This window comes from Theropithecus gelada, chromosome 9 (assembly GCF_003255815.1).
Source record: "Theropithecus gelada isolate Dixy chromosome 9, Tgel_1.0, whole genome shotgun sequence".
Taxonomy (NCBI): Eukaryota; Metazoa; Chordata; class Mammalia; order Primates; family Cercopithecidae; genus Theropithecus; species Theropithecus gelada.
The window spans coordinates 62,392,519-62,411,170 of NC_037677.1; the positions used below are offsets into that span (position 1 = coordinate 62,392,519).

At 53.2% G+C, this 18,652-nt stretch overlaps 1 protein-coding gene across 6 annotated transcripts in view; it reads right to left on the minus strand.

The window, feature by feature from the left end:
* CDH23 (cadherin related 23) overlaps positions 1-18,652 on the minus strand; it is a 419,472-nt gene that overhangs the window by 237,533 nt on the left and 163,287 nt on the right. For 5 of the 6 annotated variants that reach the window (XM_025397731.1, XM_025397735.1, XM_025397732.1 and 2 more), the window contains 2 exons: positions 10,749-10,943; positions 6,783-6,911 (listed from right to left, as the gene is read on the minus strand). In XM_025397731.1, the coding sequence (XP_025253516.1) occupies positions 6,783-6,911; positions 10,749-10,943 (324 nt within the window). Of the gene's footprint in view, positions 1-4,627; positions 4,650-6,782; positions 6,912-10,748; positions 10,944-18,652 lie in introns of all 6 variants that reach the window. The other variant, XM_025397736.1, reaches the window with a different exon arrangement.

Here is an 18,652-nt window from a genome sequence, read left to right on the forward strand (position 1 = left end):
CCCCTTCGCATATCCCTTGTTCAGATGGACCACCATGGAAGAAGAACCGATGAGGAGCATCCAGCGAAGAGAAAAGAGATCCGGTCTCTAGCTCAACCACCCATCACATTGCTGTGTGACCTTAGGAAGGTTGCTGCACCTCTCTGGCCTCACTTTCCCCCCACCTTAATAAGAATAACAGCAAAAAGCCTGGGACCTGGTTTTCACTGGGGTCTGAATAAGGAGAACATGATGGATCAATTACCTTAGGGATGAAAGCATAAATCGTGAAAGCATGTATCTCGGGGGATGACCATGGCAACTCCAGAGGCTGCCATGGCCCTAGGAACCATGGCCCACACAGTGCTGTGCCTGGCAATTCCTGCTTGGAATGGCTCTGCCCACACCCCTATTCATTCTCTCTGCAGCACTGGTGGAGAAGGGTCCAGGAGCTGGAACTAATAGGATGGGGAGCCAGGGGAATGCGTTCTTGGGGAGCACAGCCTATGGCATGAAGTCAAGGATATCTGAGCAGACAGCTGCTATACACATATGAGGAGTGTGAATACACATGTGACTCAGATGGAGCCATGTGTAAGTACCAAAAAGGTGAGAAGTCCACCTGGAGGAACTGGCAACCTGTTGTACAGATGGCAACATTCAGCATGGGTCATGAAGCATGAGTAGGAGTTTGCCAGGGAGAAAACATGAAGAGGAAGGTGCTCTGGGTAGAAGGCAGAGCTCAGCCTAGTGCTTGGAGGCATAAGACTGTCCTAGGAAGAGATCCTGGCATACAACTGGCACATTCAAATATCAATTAATGGGTTTGTTGATTGACTGAATAAACAAATGAACAAACAAGAGTTTGTTTAAACCTTCACAGAGCCCTTAAACCTTAGGGTTTAAGGTCACCGCCACCACTCGCTGAGTCACCCCTTGCCCGGGGCAGCCTTTACCTGGCTCCCCAGGTCCTATCGCACCATGGCCAGTGCCAGCCATGCCTGCCCACCTTGCTTGCCTGAGGCTCTGGTTCCAGGCCACAGTGTTCCCCTGGGTGATAGAGAGCAAGACAAGCCTGTCCCCACCCCCTAGGGAAATGTCAACTCTGGCATCTGCATGGCTAATGAGGGGCTCTTGTGGCCTTGGCCACTTCTCTACACTCACTGTCTATTAGCAGGAGGCTGAAGCCTGCGCTGCACCCCCACCCCCCTCACCTGTGCAGAGAGGCTTGTTCCCTGACAGGCACACCCTGCGCTTTTGTGGGACAAGCTGCTCCTCCTCTAACTCCACCCAGTCTTGCTGCCATGACACAGCAGAGGCACCCCCCTACCTCACCCTCCCCAGGCACTGGTATCCCTTCACAGCAGTTGCTCCATGCTCTCTTGGCCTGCTAGGATAACTAGGCCTGAGGCCCACCGGAGCACCACCCCAGAGAGTCACTAAGCAGTACTCAGGGGCAACTGCACGTTCCAGGCACACATGCAGGGCAGGGCTAGGCCAGGCCCCGGATAGTGATCCTCAGGAGGAGGCACGAGGGGGCTGGTGTAGGCCTGTGTAGAGGAGACCTGGTGACCAAAGTGCCCTCAGTCCTCAGAGCCCGTGCTGGGCTCCTGCATGGGGCTGCCCAGAGGCCTCCTGGGCGGGCAGGGCTCTGTGGAGGGCAGTTGGTTCACCAGGACAGGAGGACAACGGGGACTCTTCCCACAAGAGTCATACCCGAGCTTCCACGAAGCAAGGTCTGACAGGCTCCTGGCAAAGTCTGGGGTTTCATCTCTTTTTGGGTAAATAAATCCACTTTTAATAAAACCCTGAGCTTTTAATACAAGTGCAGCCAGAAAGACTGGAAATGTTATGAGAAGGAATTAACAGGGAGGAATGAGGGCTCCTGGGAGCCCACAGCTCTTGTTTCAGAGGCTCAGTGATTATATTTTCAATATACTGAAACTTATTTCCAAAGACAGGGGATGGAGAAGTGCGGCTGTGCTCAACCCAGAGCCGGCCCTGCTCCCAAGGGCACGCGGCCTGCTGTGCTTCTCCAGGGAGCCAGTCCAGCTGCGGTGTGTACCAGGGTGCGACCTGCCAAGGGCATCTGCCCTTCACAGGAATCCACATTTCAGGGAGTAGGAAGCCTCCTGAGAGAGAGGCTACAGCGTGCAGGCCTGCAGGGGCCCAGCTGTTTGTGATGGGAGGAGCGGACAAGCACCACAAGCTGGTTAAGGGTTTGACTCTGCTGCCAGACTGCGTGCGCTCAAATCCTTTAAGGTACCTGTAACCTCTTGCTGCCTTGTTTTCCCCATCTATAAAATGGGTAAAAATCACAATCCCCAGCCATCAGCAGCCGATAAACGTGAAGCACTCAGAACAGCACCTGACGTGCGGCAAATGCTATAAACGTGATTGTTACTATTTATTTGGGCCTAGAAGCGCTGTGTGCATCTGAGGACAACTCAGGGGCCTCTTCCCAGAAAATGCACATCCATGTGGTTTTTTCCAAAGAATTTCAGCAAATTCAGACTCCCCAACACCCCACATTAATCATCTCTACCTAGCGGCAAGGGGCTTTCTGTGCATCGTGAGGACAGCTAGCAGCCTCCAGGGCAGAACTGGCATGAGTGGAGTGCCCACGATGTGCCACTGTGTGGGGCACCCAGCAAGGTTCCCCCTGTCTCTTTCCTCACATGGGGGTATGTATGAGCAAACTGAAGCTCAGAGTGCTCAGGGATTTGCTGAGGGTCACAAGGTGCAGTGGGGAGGGGAAAGGGGCAGGGTGACTGGGGAATGGAGGGCCATGTGGGGTGGGCCCGGGGGACCCCATTGCTCTCTGGAGGAGGCAAGGGCTCAGGGCTCTGCACCCAGTGGGTGTGCCAAGCTGAGATGTGGGTGAGGTGTGAGAGGCAGTCCCAGCCTCTGAGGCCCGGGCAGTGGGGACACAGTGGAGAGAAGCTGGACTTCTCCAGAAGGGAGCAAGTCTCTTCCCTCTGTGGCTTGTCCCTTCCAAAGATGCCCTTGTCAGGAAAACTGTGGACACAGGAGCCCAGCTGGGCTGTGCCTGGCCTCAGGGGTCCATGTCCTCCTCCTTCTCAGCAAGCTCAGCTGGGACACCCCCTACCCCATTTCCATGACGGGATTAAGGACTTGAAAGGTGAATGGGCAGCTTGCTTCGGGAACAGGAGGCGTCCTTGGAGGGGGCAGGCTGGTGGGGGCTGAAAGGGACTTCCGATGAGAGCTGCCACAGCAGATTCTGAGGTAGCAAATCCTATTTCTCAGTCCTTAATTCCAGTCAATTCCAGTCGAAGGGCTGATAGGCATCGGCTGGCAGTAATTTGTGCAGTTTATCCGCTCTTTTCACCTTCTATCGGCCCTTCACTGACGGGCAGGCCGACATGCTGCTGCTCGAGTGAGGAAATTAAAATCTGATGCAATAATCCCAAATAAGAAGGATTTTATTAGGTAATATATACACTTTAGATGAGGCATGCTAGCCCGATACGCTGATAGGGGGAGGCATACATGCTGCGAGCCGCAGATAAAGAAGGGGAGTTGGGGAGAATGGGGAAAGGTCCGGTTGGGGCCCCGGGGCAGCAGAGGCAAGGCTGGGAATGGGGGTGCTGGGGTCCTCTGGCCTGGGAGGCAGAGCAGGCCAGGGTGCATCTCAGCCTGGGCCTGGCTGGGGAATTGCTGCATTAAATCAGGGTTCTACACTGTAAAGGGACATGGAGGGCCCAGATCAAGGCACAGAAACCAATTAGCAGCCAGGAAAGATCAGGCTGGGAGTGCAGGGGAATCAGCCTGCAGGACAGAGGCTCTGCAAAAGGCAAGGGAACTCGGGAACTCCTCACGTGTGGAGACCAGAGGAAGGGCAGAGGTGTGTGGACACAGAGGTGGATTCTGTGGGCACCAGTGGAGCCGGGCAAGGCTGGAGGGTCTGAAACCCTCAATGCACTGCCTTCTCTGGCTCCCCCAGTCCAGCCATAAGCCAAGCTACGGGGTTCAAGCCTGCACCACCCAGATTGAGGGTCTAGCAGATCCCTGGGCATGGGCCTTAGTGCCCTTGTGGAGACAAAGGAGCAATACTGGCGAGGCAAAGAGACATCAAGATCCCTGTCCCTGAGAGAGGAGAATCATAGCATATGCCAAGAAATGGAGCATCAGGAGACCGGGAGTTAAGAAGGGCAAGGATCTGGTTTGCTGAGACCGAGGGGGCTGCCCTAGCAGGAGCCTGTGGGATCACTTGGACAGCAGAGGGCATGGCTTAGCATGGGGCCTGCACATGGGACAGCCTCATCAATGTTTGATGGGTGCATAAAAGGATGAAGTGCAGACTGAATGGATGGACAGCTCCGAAATCTGCAGGTCTGAAGTGAAAACACGCACACTGAGCATTGCACGAAATACTAAAAACAATACTAGAAAAAGACAACTTAGGGGTCTCAGGGGACACTCACACCAGGAACACACATCTTTTAACAGCCAACTATTACGACTCTGAAAGGAAGCTGAAGCTGGGAGCCCCAACCCAACCTGGCTACTGTAATTGACTGACCAGGTCACTGCCCAGCGTAGTTTAATGTCCGCTAATTGGCAGCACTTGCTATGTGTTTTATGTGCATTATCTCCAACCATTAAAACCCTAAGGCGAGGGAGGCACCGTTGCAGGCACAATTATCCCCCTTTCCCAGTGAGGAGGTGGTCAGGAGGCTGTGTGATTCAGCCAAAGTGAGTACGGCAGTGTGGGACTCCTTTGAGCTCCTCTGCCAGCCCGGCCACCACCGTGTCCTGTACTTCAATCTAGTTGGCCTTGGGCATCTTCCCTGCCCTTAGCCCTGGGCATGATGCCCTGGAGACCCAAAGGAAGGCTGAGATCATGTTCCAGAGACGCAAGTACCTTGATTACTGGGGGCTCAGAAGTAGCCCACATATATAGGTAACATTACAGGCAAGACTATAATTAAGTGGAAAATTATGCAGCATAGAGAGAGTTAATTCTGCCAGGGTTGAGGGAGAGGAATTGCTGTCTCTGGGACAGGTAGGGAAGAAGCCAGGGAAAAAATTATAAGAAAGGTAGAGTGAAAAAATTATAAGAAAGGTAGAATGGGTGGGTGGACTTTGGGCTGGTGACAAGAGCAGGCACAGGGGCGGAGAGGGTGCAGGAGGGTGAGTCTGCCCAGGGTGTTGGTCTGCCCAGGGTGAGGGTGCCTGTTCATTTGTCCATTCCATAACCATCTCCTGAGCACACACTGTGTGCTATGCCCACAGCAGACCCTGTCCCTGCCCGACTGCACGCTTCCAGTCCTTCAGGGGAACAGAGGTGGGGCAAGTTGTTCAAGAGTGCTGAGCACTCAGGAGATGCCCAGGGGCCATGGGCAGATTGTGGGCCCTGCCTCATCTGAAAATAGCATGTCAGGGCTGACCTGATGCTGTAAAGGTATTGGCCTGGCAAAGTTGGGCTAGGGGCAGAAGGGGGCTAGGAAAGTCATGGGAAATGGGCTGGGCTGCACTGAGAAGAGTCGGCCTTCAGTCTCAAAAGCTGGGGCTCCCACTGCCCACAGAATGCTAAGAAAGAGAAGGCTGGGGAATTGGGAGCATTGATCTGTACCCCTCTACTCTCAAAGCAGCTTCAAACATTCAACAGTAGCAGGCTGGAAAGGATCCTGCTTCTTAGAGCCTCCCTCCACACCTGCCCCAAGAAGGAAGTGGCCGAATGCCAGCCCCACACACTAGGAGACTGGGGCCTCATGCTCTGAAGGGAGGCCAGTGGTCAGGGCAGCCCTGGTCTCCAAATGAGGGGTCAGGCCCAGGAGCACAGCCTGCACCCCAGTCAAGGGAAGCTCGTCTGTCACACTCAATTCTGTGAGCCTGTGCGGAGGTGTGGGTGGGGCCCTGAACACCCGCGAACCTCAGGCGGGTGCCCCACTTTGCTCCCAAAGATGAGTCCTTCCTCTAAGCACACTGAGTTCCCTCAAAAGAAGGGGCTCATTTATCTTTCCCCAAATGCTGTTCCCTAAGCTGATGACCAGGGATTGTGACTGCCTAGGGGAGGTAGCTTTTTCTAATTTTTCCACCCAGAGCTGGTGTTGCATCCAAGTTTGCACAGACGCACGAGTGGTTATGAGACTAGAGATGGCTGCCGTTGCCCATCTGGCCCACAGCTGAGCAAAGCTGCCCCACCCACAGCCTTGCAGAGTGGGCCGAGGCATGTTTTGTCCTCTAAGACACCCATGGGTAGCCGATCTACAGGCTGGTGACCTATGACCTTGCAACACACCAGAAAAATCAGGAGCCTTTCTTGGAAACCTGGACTTAAGAAATCCAAAGACTGGGCGTTAGGGAGGGCAGCAGGAGCTGCAAGCTCGCAGGGAAGAGCTGGGGCCAAGAAGGCCCTTGAAGAAGGGCAGCTGCCACCATCTCTGGCAGTGCTCATCAGCAGAGAGGGACAGACTGACACGGCAGGGACACAGCTGAGCTACACTGATGTTCTGTGGAGCCAGACTGAGTCTAGATCCATTCTCCAGCCCAGGCTGGATTTTGCATGGGATCCCCATCCCTCCACATAAGTCTGTCTGAATGGCTCCCCGTTACTTGCCCTGGAAGCCTTTGTTCTTTGCCACAAGGAGCCCCTGGGGTAGAGTGAGAGGGTGAGGAGATGGGCATGGTGTGAAGAGTGGCTGGGGTTTCACTGTGCCAGGACACCCATCACTGCCACGCACAGGGACTGTGCAGGAGCCAAGGAGGAGCCCGGCCCACTACAGGGCTAATCCCTAACAGGAGCTCAGAAGGAAGTCCCTCAGGGCCAGGAGTCTTACCGGAGGAGAATGCTCGTAGATGTTGGTGCTGTAAGGCAGGTTGATGAAGATGGGGTCCATGTCCTGGACGTCTGTGATGATGATGGCCAAGTTGGCCAGGGTGGACAGAGGCCTGGTCTTATCTTGATCCTTAGAGAGCAGAGAGAACACACAGCCTTAGGCTGAGTGATGGTGGGGACACTCACACACATATGTACACACACACAGACCTGCACTGTGCAGCACATATGTGCAAACACACGCACACACACACACACACCCCCATGCTCTTGCACTCCAGCAGGGAAGGGCTTGGTTAAAGGAAGCTTAAGAACTCTAAGAACCCGCGGTGATTTCTGAACTGTACAGGAAAACACAAACAGCATCCCCAAGGTCCAGAGGAAGACAGCTTATCCAGTGTTACAAAGCAGGGCTGGGGTACAGCTAGACCTCCAGCCCCTAGCAGCCCAGGCCTGACTTCCTTGGACATCGGGTGGTGGGATGACCAGCTTGGAGTAGATATGGTGCCACCTTCAGCTCCTTTGCTGAGTTCAGCCGGGGGCCGCCACCCCTCTCTGTGCCCACTTCCTGCCCCCACTCATCCTAGGGCAGCAGGGGATTGACAAGGATGGGGACTCCTCGGAAGAAAGGCCACAGAGGGGATTACTGTGGCACCTGCGTTCCTGCATTCATGAGTCTCTTGCTTTGGGCTGGGGTTTTACGGGTTAAGGACTTTTCCCAGTCTAACCAGCAGGGGGAGCTCCAGGGTCTGTGACATTCGGGGGACTCCAAGAAAGAATCCTGAGAGGTCACATAGGCCATCCCCCTGTAGCCGGGCGAGCAATATTTAAACCGTCAGCTGGGAATTTCATTGTATAAAACCTCGCCAATGCATCTGTAGTCCCAGCTACTCAGGAGGCTAAGGTGGGACAATCACTTGAGCCCAGGAGTTTGAGGCTGTTGTACAACAAGATTGCACCCGTGAACAGCCACTGCACTCCAGCCTGACAACACAGCGAGACCCCCATCTCAAAAAAAATTTTTTTAATGCTTGGCAAGAAAGAAAACCCAAAACCTATCTCCTACTGTTTAAGTAGCCTGCTGCAACTGAATAACAATAGCCAGCAGTAACAGTAACTGCAGTGCTTTGCACAAATGAGGTGGCAGCCACTCTACCGGGCACTTCACTTGCATCTGTAGTTACAATGGGCCCATTATTCAGATGAGTTAACAAAGACTCAGAAAGGCTGAGTAACTTGCCCACAGTCATACAACTTCCAAGTGTGTAGCCAGAACTCAAATCCTTTCACATAAAAATTTGCCACTAACAGTTTTGACTTAGAGCTCTAACACCAGTTCGGTCTCTTAATTTGCTGAGTAACCTCAAATGAGTTCTTTTTCCCTCTGGGAATCTGATGTCCTTTTCTGTGAGATGAAGGGGCTCAAGTGAATGACTTCTAAGGCCCCTCGGGCTGGAATATTCTCTGAGTTAAGATTTGAGGAGCGACTGTCCCCAGGTTAGATCTCCCTTGGTTTGTCTGGGGTGACTTGAATGATGCAAGGCATTCCTGGTGTTCCAAGAAGCCTGGCACCTGCTCCTGGCCTGCAGAGATGGAGCTGCAGTGTCTAGGAGAAGGGAGGGGTGGTTGTCTTTAGGAATCCTCAGGGACAGCCAAGGAGAGGGTGGGGGGGGCCTTCAGGGATGGGAGTGCGTACTGCAAGGGAGGGGAAGGTCTGGAAGCAGGAGGTGAGCAGAGAGGTTCTCGGGGGGCAGGCTCTCAGGCTCCAGGACCAGAGCCCGCACCGCAGGCTTGGGCACTGCCCATGGGGAGAGCTCCCAGCCAGGGACCTGAATGACCACCAGGCACCCAGGACTAGAGTGGAGAGGCTCAAAACAAGTCCCCTGACCTCTTGGACAGGGGATGACAGCGGCTCTGATTTGCCATAACCAGGCTTTTTCAGGCAGCTGGCTTTTGTCTAGCCTGGCACAGGCCCTCTCTGTCCCATCCTTGTGGCTGCAGTCCTGCTCATGCCACAAATGCCCCTGCCCAGCCCACTCTGGACTCTGTGGTGGGGAAAGGGGAGGGATCCTGCCAGGCTCCCAGCTGTGACTCTGGGGCCCATGGCTGTCAGCAGCTTGTTCCCAGAGGATGCCTCAATTTCCCCATCCTGGTACCTGCTCAGCGGTGGCTGGGAACTCACACTGTTGCCTGTAATGCCAGGCACGAGAATCTCCTTCCTTGGGGAAGGGCTTAGCAGCCAAGGGCCCAGCGCCAGCCCCGAGAAGGACTTGGTGTCAGCTCCTCCAGAAGCAAGGGGGAAGCCATCTAGAGAGGGACTTCTAGGGCCCCTCCCGTTCTGCTGCTTCCAAGCATGATTTCTGGGAGAGTAATGGCAATTTAACTGTATTCATCATCCCAGCTTGAGCCCAGGCCTCTGGATAGGCCCCGCCACCCACATTCTTGCCTGTGCCCAGCTCTGGTCTATTCCTCACGGTCCAAAGCCATTTTTATGGTGGATGGAAATTATCTGACAGCGGGCAAGCATCTGTGTGTTTCCGGGCCCTGGTGTGTGCAAACAGTGCGGTGGAGGGGCAGTGCATGTGTGGGTGCCGGGCTGCGTGCAAGGTGCAGGCGAATGTGCACAAAAAGCAAATCCTGGGCTTGCACGTCCTCTTGACCCCCGAAGTCAGTTTTACAAACAGTAGTACACAGCTCCTCCCAGGCAACTAACACTTAACCAGGGGAGAAGAAAAGAATGTGAGTGTCACCTGTAGTGACCTCCCTCACAGCCACTGGGCCAGAGACAAACAAGAAGTTTGCATTTCCTAGCTCTTGAGGCCTTTCTCTGCATCTTGGCCAAGCCTTGGGGCACCCCATCTTTCAAAACTGGATTCTCAACCCGGTCCAGATCCAGAGCCTTGGATCTGCAGCCTGTGACCTGCCACGGAGAGCCCCCAGCACTGCCGGCAGCCCCCTCGACAGCTATGTGGGTCAGGAGTGGATGCTGTGTGTCAGGCAGATGGGACCTGGAGGGGTGAGAGGGATTCCCATGTTTTTTTGCTCTTGGCACAAGCTTTGTCAACAGAATCTAAGGGACAACAGGCCAGCTTATGGCCCTGCTGCCAGCTGATGGCTCCAGCTATGCCCCGACATAGCAGCTGGGAGCAGGGAGAGGGGACGGGTAGGGGGAGGACCCTATTTAGAGTGTGGCTTGCCTATTTCCCAGGATCTCCCAAACAGCTGGCGCAAAGGGCATGCTGCAATGTTCTTGAGACCTGGAGATGTCTAGCCATGGGGCACGGTGGTCAGGGCACTGGACTGAGAGGTGGACAACCTGGGCTTGGGTTCTTGCTCCCCCACTACTCATGGGCTGTGAGACTCTCAGCAGAGTCAGCCATCAGATGGGATAATTACCCTCTCCTGCCTTCTGCCCTTGACTCGCTCATCTTGGAATTCCCAGGGGCCAGCAATGTGCTTGGCCAGAGGAATGCTGTGGAAGGACACCACTCTGTAGAGTAGAGCCAGGATGCCTGAACTCCTCTGGGCCCTGCATGTTGGACGGTGTCAGGACACAGCTGGGTGAACACCTCTATCCTGTGTCCCAGAGAGCAAGAGGCACCCTGCACTAAGAATGTCTCAAGGAGGTTACCCGAGCCGGAGTCAGGCTCCTGGGTGACCATCGAAAGTCACTGAATTGCTCCTGTGCCTCAGTTTTCTCATCTGCAAAATGGGCATCTTAACAATACTTATGACATAGGGATGTTTGAGGTTTAAAGTCCCTTCAAGTGCTCAGCCCGGTGCCAGGGACACAGCACGAAGCCTCAGCAATGCCAGCCTCATTTCTATCATGACTGTCACCACTATTGTTATTACAGATCCTCGAGTGTGTGCCACTGGGTCAGTGTCCCATTGAAATGCCCCATTGCTCTCTTCCAGGGTGGGAAGAGGCAGCTGGAACTGCCGGGGCCCCAGCGTGGAGACTCACCGTGGCGTTGACCGTGAGCTGGTAGGCCTGTGTGGTCTCGTAGTCCAGCTCCCGGATCACTGTGACGATACCGCGGGCACTGTCAATGGCGAAGAATTGGGAGGGGGGCTGGAAGGAGTAGAGGACGCTGCCCCCTGCCCCCAAGTCGGGATCTGTGGCATTCACGATGAAGATGGGCGTCCCCACCGGTGTATTCTGCGGGTGAGAGCAAACCAAGTACAAGGGTGAGCCGGCGCGGAGCAGCTGTGCCATCAGAACCGAGTCCCCCAAAGCCCATTCTCTACATCCCTCAGCCGACCAGACCCGAGGCCTTGTCATTTTCATTCTAGGAGGGGCCCAAACATTTAAAATGCAATATCTTTTTTTTTTTTTCCTTCTTCTTCATTTTTTGATGGCCTCCTGGTGGCTGTAAACAGCACCAGCTCCAAAGATGATCTGCTGATCCTGGAGTTCTGGATGAGGGTCTTATGGTCCCCAAACCTGTTTCTTGGTGGTTTCGCTTCTTCTGTCAAATGCCCCTTGGCTGCCCAAGCTGCAGGCTTCCTTTCTGGGGACCAACCTCAAGCCTCCCTCCTGGCAGCCCTTCACAGACAGACCATGCACTTAATATAGGGGTGCTCTTCACAGGGCCCCGGGTCAGGCTGGAAAGGGCCTGCGGAGAACAATGCCATGGGGCTGCTGAAGGTTCTTCCTGGGTTTGTGGATTTGCCCCCATCAGCAGACAAGTGTCAACCTGAATGGGCAGGCTCATGTCCTGCCTGTTGCAGCCACTCTGTCCACTGGGGACAGGAGGCAGATGCAGGACACCCCTCTCCTCCTCCCCATCCGTGACTCCCCAGTGCCCTTTGCATAGAACACAGATCCTTGTGGTCCATCCCTGTTTCCCCCTTCACATTTTATTTCCTAGGGGAATGGAGCTATTTGTACTTCTTGAACCCAGCAGGCTCCCTCACACCTCTGGACATCTGAATGTGCTTTTCCTTTGCTAGGTTTACCCGTCCTAATTCAGCTGCTTGGAAGATGCTCATTCCCTCCAAAACAGAATCAAGTCTGCAAGGGGGCAAAGCAGACAAGTGCTAGAGTTTCAGGGATGGACAGACCATTTGTTGGAATCCCAGCCTCACTGTGTGTCTTTGGGTTAAATACATAATCTCTCTGATCCTTAATCCCTTCACTGTACACTGAAGCTAATCATATCTCATAGGGTTAGTGTGAAGAATACACAAGCTCATGAGTGTAAACATTCCAGCACATAAGTGCTGAGAAGACAGTAGCTGTGATTTTAATTTCTGGAAACCTAGAGGGGCACAGACAAGGGCACCTTCAAGGGTGGCGTAGGGAGGTGTCAAGAAGCACTGATATCAACAGTACCATCCAGGGCATTCCCTGTCTACCCACCCCCCTGGCCCCATGATCCACCCAGTTTTGCCTTTCCCCAATCCCCGGGCCCTCAGTGGATTGCATCTCCAGGCTCTCTTGCTGGCTGGCTTCCAGTCGGGTTCTGCCAATGGGAAGTTCTGGTAGGAGCTCCCAGAGCAGGAAGAGAAAGAGTTTGGGGTCTTACTTCCTCTACCCCCTCCAGCTCTACCCCAGCAGGCTCTCCTCCCCAGCCCCAACTCTCAGTGGGCTCTGATAACACTATGTTCCTCTCCTCCCTTCAGCCCTAGGGGTAGAACTTCCCCCTGTTGCTAAGCCCTGGGTACCTTAGCATCCCTTATTTCCACCTCTCCTCCCACTTGAGGAGATCTTTCTGAGGTTCTCAGCTAACCCACAGTTCTCTGTCCTGCCCTCTCTCTCTCTAGATCACACATAAGCGCCAGAGCCAGTCCCATGAACCCAGAATGAAACACTTCATGGGGGCCCACGGTTCCTGCCACAAGAAAGGATGACCACATTCTGATTTCCGAGCTGCCAGCCCCTTGTGTGAAAGTCTGTTTTTATACTTCATATGTATCTATATCTAGCCATGAATATAAGATACTGTTTCATGGGTGTTTGTAAATAGATGGTTTTCATATACAAATAGATCACTCTGAAACTTGCTTTTTAATTCAACATTATGCTTTTATGTTTATTTGATTTGGTAATAAAAAATCTTCCAACGAAGAAAAGCACAGGACTCAACAGCTTCACTGGTGAATTCTACCAAATGTTTAACAACAACAACAATAACAACCACCACCACCAAAACAGCCAGCCCTCACTTCAGAGCACTCGGCCAGTCTACTTAAACCACTCTGGATGAAGCTGGCGCCCACAGGAGAGGGATGGCTCCCGTGAGATGTCAGCTCTCCAGCTCCCTGCCTCGGGGAGGCGAGGACATTTGACTGTCCATACCGCATGGTCCTGGGGGAAGCCTCTCTGATCCTCCTGCATCTGATCAGAGGATTTAAAAGCAAGATTCAGGAAATGGTGGAAAAGGGGAAAAAGAAGTGATGGTCTCCACATCTGACCTTCTTGGATTATGTTTCATGCCCTGCGGTGAAAACCCATTTAATTTCTGCATAACTTAGAGAAGGTTTTAAATGGGCCTGGCAAGGAGCCATTCATATGCTTAGAAGGGACAAACTATTGGAGAGAAAAGAATGCTGACTTCCTGCATTTCAGGTCCTGGGCACCACGCTCTATCAGGGAAGTAGATGGGGGGAAGGAGGGGCGCTCATCAGCACATACACTGGGGGCTTCTCCGAGCACCCAGCTGCTGTTCCATGGAAAATGCACAGACGTGCACACAGATCTGCAGACTCAACACAAGCAGATTTGCTTTATGGGGCCAGGTGCATCTGGGTTTAGGCTACAGGGAGTGACACCTGGTGGCTCAGAGCATGAATTCTGAGTTAGACTCCCTAACTATGAGTCTGGACCTTTCCCCTGGGAGATTGCAGACATATGCTGTTAAACTTCTTTTTGGTCTCAGTTTCCCCATCTGTAAAATGGAGCTGTTAGCAGCTCCTACCCAAGAGTTCGAGACTAGGCTGGCCAACATGGTGAAACCCTGTCTCTACTAAAAATACAAAAATTAGCTGGGTATGGTGGTGCGTGCCTGTAATCCCAGCCACTGGGGAGGCTGAGGCAGCAGAATGGCTTGAACCCAGAAGGTGGAGGTTGCAGTGAGCCGGGATCATGCCACTGCACTCCAGCCTGGGTGACAGAGCAAGACTCTGTCTCAAACAAACAAACAAACAAACAAAAGAATTATATGAGATAAAGTGTGAAAAAAAGAGAGTCTCCCTGGGCCAGATACACAGCAACATTGAGAAATATTCAATAAATGGTCATTGCGCTTATTACTATAGTAATAAAATACCATTACAGGCAGGGTGAGATGAGCCCCACATAAAGGGGGAAGTATTATAAATAGTGTAAACAGTCAACGAATCTCTTCACCATGAACTTGGGACAAATGGGCACCTTAAAATTCAGAAAGAGAACATCTCCGCTGATTGGATCCTGGCTGCTGAAGACAAGATGAGGATGGAAGAGCCCCAGGAGACCCTCCACAATGGGCTTGAGAGCCTGTGAGGGGAGAGGTGGGATCTGAGGCAGGGGTGAGAGGGGCACCTGGGGGCCTGGGAGGCTTCTAAACGAGGAAGCCAGTCCTGACCATACACCACCCTGGATGGCTGGAATGCAGGAGCTGGAAGGAACCTTGGGGTCATCCAGTCCAGCTCTCCATTTCCTAGGATGGACTATAGATGTGAAAATGAGCCCAGATGGGGGCGTGCCTTGCTCCAGGCCTCACAGGTGGATCATGGCAGAGTCCATGAGTGGAAATCGGGTGTCTTGACTCATACAGAGTGCTCTGTCCACCTCACCCAAAGAGATGCCAACCGCTGCCTCCCCGCCCACCCTCCTTCCAAGAACAGTTGCTCCTCATGACCACAGCTCTGCTCTAGATGATGGGTCTAGGCACTCTCATTTCTTCCAGGTAACTTCGGACCCAGGCCACATCAATCAGGTGGGGCCTGAGAAATTAAATCAATTTTCTCTGAGAATCTGAAAAGAAAGATCTTTGTTATCTGGCTGGAGTGAGCACCATGACAGGCCGAAAGCCAACACAAGCCACAGTTACAGGGTGGCAGAGATGCCACGGGCAGTCAGAGGAAGCCCACCTGCAGCGAGCGGAGCAGAACACAGTGCAGGAGACAAAACAGAAACGAGGGCCTCCAAGAGCCTCCTACCATGGCTGTCCCAGGCCCCACTGACTTTGTCTCCTGCCTGTGGCTGCAGTGCTATGACCTGCCTGTGCTGTCCTTTCTGTGGGCACCCCACTTGCTCACACTGGCTTGCATGGGTCTCAGCTCCTTGCTCCTGCCCCCAGAGCATGCCCAGCCATGGGCAGGGCCTCCTCATTTCCACGGCTCTACCCCAGGCTCACCCAGACCCTTTGCTGATGGGATTCTACCTCTTTAGCGCCCACAGCAAGCAAAGTGCCAGGTCGCTGCTGCAGGACTGCTAATGAGGGCGCAGTGCCTGCCACACGAGGCTGGAGGTTACAATGGAGAGAAGAATAAAGGAGCCCGGGTAAATGCCAGCTCCCTCTTCATTTTAACTGTCCCCAGACACTCCTATTAACATGCAAATCCAGGTTGCAGGCAATTATCAGCATGTGTATGGGGAGGTGGCCGGATGGGCAGGGGATGGCCTGATCATGGACTTGACATAGTCAGCCAGGACAGGCCTTGAAGAGAGATGCTCGGCAGGGCCAGGCTTTGCCATCTGAGGACAAGGAGAAAGAGTGGAAGGTGTCGCTCTGGTGTCTGCGGTTGGGGCTCGGTGGTGTCTGGGGTTGGGACTGCATGGGCTGGAGTTGTAAGAAGCAGCACCAAGAGGCCTGTTTCAGCTGGGGGTTGGGTCTCTCCTTTCCAGGGCAGCTTCTCCCCACACCTCCATTGTGGAGACCGGCCCTGGGTCCACCTTCTTGCTGGAAGGGAGCAGCCGTGGTCTTTGGAAGAAAGACCCCACGGGGCATGATCACTTCTACTTCTGAGGGAGGCCTCTTGACCCACTTCTCTGCCCCACCCCTGCTTCCCTCCTCCCTTCCTTCATGGTACCCCCCATGCCTGGTCCCACCTCTACGGCCCACCCTTACGGCTTCTGGGCCATTTCAAAGGAAGTATCCCCAAATGTACACCCATGCCTTCAGGGGACCAGGGACACGTCTAGGCATTATCCCCTTCAAAATTCTTGCACCTGCCAGGTTGTCTCTCTCACCAAGTGACCCACACCATGCAGGTCGCAGGCAGGGCAGGTCCTGCCTCTTCCAGTTCCCATTTAAGCTCCATATCACTTCTGATGGACCTGCTGTAAATGGGCCACCCTGTGCAATTCAGAGACAAATAAATCTTTTTGCTACTCCTGGGGTGACAAGGGAATAGACTCTGGGAAAGTTCTGCCGTGCAAAGGATCTTGTTCGTTAATAATAATGATAAATAGCTCACTTCTCACATGCAGTGTGAGTTACATTACACTCCAGGCCTCTCCAGAGGTGGCTCGGGTGCTCACTGGAACAGGGTGAGGGAGCGCGTGCAGCGAGGGAGAAAAGGCCAGAGGGAGAGGGGCAGAGAGGCAGGAAGGAGGAACCAGACAGAGAGAACAGTAAAGAAAGGGGGGCAGGGAGGAGGGGCAGGCAGAAGGGAGAGCACAGGAACACAGAGGAAAATGCGGTGAGAACAGTAAGAGGGGCAGGACTGAGGGCCAGAGTGAAGACAGAATGAAGAGGAAAGAGAATTTGCAAGAGAAAAGGGAGGAAAGGAAACTTGGGGAGAAAGGAACTAACTGAAACAGGAAAATAAAAAGAGACATTCTAGAGGAAAAGTTATGAACACAGGAAAAGACGTACAAACATTAAGCAGCAAGAGAAAGGAAGATAGGAGAGAGAGAGAAAAGAAGGATGCCACACCTTCTCACCTTTGGGGTGCACCTGCTCCCTTCACCCCCTGTAAGATTTATGCTGTACCCTTGATCAAACTTTGGCAAAAAGCCCTGCCATTTCCACCGTAGGTGCCATCTCTAAAGGCGTTATTAATATTTATGGAATGCTTGCTAGATGCCGCTACAGTCTTTAATATCTTATTATAGAGCCTGTTATAAAATGCATTAGTAATAAATTCCTGACAGATGGAGTTCTGACAAGGTGCAGGCGCCTCGGTGGATCAGAGCTGGTAACGGAGCCTCCTGTGCTGCTCAGAGGCTGGGCTGCTGCCTGCTGGGGCTGGGGTGGGGCGGGGAGAGGGGTTACTGGGATTCTGCCCCTCCGTCCTCTGCCCTTGGTTGTATTTTTACACACCTTCACTCCCTGCTTCCTTTTCCCAGATGGGGAAAATGGAAGGTCAGAGAAATGAAGCCACTTGTGCAAGGTCACACAGATTGTAAGTGGTGGAATCAGGATTCAAAGTCGGGTCACCTTTCTGTGCCCAGACCTCAGGATCCCAGAGATAAGGATGGAGAGTGGGCTCAGGGCCCCTCCTAAGTGGGACTTCCTGGTCTGGAAGGGCTGCGGGTGAGGGTGGCAGCTGAAGAGGCCTCTAGGTAAGAGAACAGAGGATTGGTGGGAGCTTTAGCCTAAAAAGAGTTTCGGAAGGAAGGAGGGCACTCCGAAATCGCACACTTCCACTGAGAATAAGGAAAGGGGCTCCCATTGGAACAAGAAGAATTCAAGTCAGAGGCAAGGAACTTTCTGAACATGGGCTCCTGGGGCAGAGGAGAAACTGCACTTCAGTTTCTGTTGGACGCTAAAGCAGGTGCCTCTTCACTGGTGATTCTGGAGGCCTACTGGAATGCTTCGGGAGGATGTCACTCCCAAATATGGGGGTTTGTGGCATTCCAGCTTATGGGGGAGCAGTGAGGGAGGAGAAATGGGGTCTATGGGAGAGGTGGGCTATGCTTCTTTCTCAAATAAGCAAGAAGGCACTTGAGCGCAGGAGGACAAGGTCCACATAGGACAGTACAGGGGAGAGAAGCAGGAGGGGCAAGTGCCCACGGGGCATCAACACATATCTCAGGGAGCCCCACTCTGGTCAGGGAGGGGCACACGTGTGTGCACAAACCCATGTGTACCCGTACTCTGGCATCTCTATCTGGAGGAATCAGGGAGCAATAATTTGGCGCCATCTCTTCTTTCTACCAGTATCTGCTCTTTTGGGTGAAATGTACTGGATCTAAAAGGCGCCGGGTATGCTCTGAGAGCCGGGGTGGGCTGCCAGCTCTGTGGGCTGGGTCCTAAGTCACTCACACCCTGACATGGCTCGAGGACATCTCTCTGGGCCTAGGTTGGTCTCCCCAGCTGTTCTGGTCTCCTCCAGAGCCAGCCCAGCACCCTCCCATGTCCAAGTCCCTCCTCAGAGTCCCTCCTTCGCAGCCTCCAGCTGTGTACTGGCTTTTGGAATCCCTAGAAGACACTCATCAAAGTGCTTACCGAATGGCCCTCCTGACCTGCTGCAGCCATACTGGACCTCCTGTCTTTCCTGACTCCCACTCTTCACCCTCCTCTACCTTTTTGTTATTTACCTTGGCCACCTTTTTAGTCCTGGCACTGTCACTTGTACATAGAAGGCATTCAATAAATGTTTTAAAAGAATCAGGATTTTGTGGTACACATGGCAGATTGAACACATCCATTTATTTCTGTTTTTGTCCCAGCCCCTCACCAAAATGACAATAAAGGAATTAAAAATGCATAAATCCACAAGGGCAAAAAGAACAGGAGAGGAAACAACAGCAGATGAGAGATGTCAACAAAATTCTGGAAACTGGAAACAGATGGGCCAGTTATAACTGCCTGAGGAGATGGGCGAGCTGAAGCTCAGGCCTGTGTCTCAGAACACTGGAAAAGCTCGGGACTTGGAGACAGCAGGTGATGCTGAGTGGGAGGGAATGGGGTGAGGCTGGACAGCTTTAAAAAG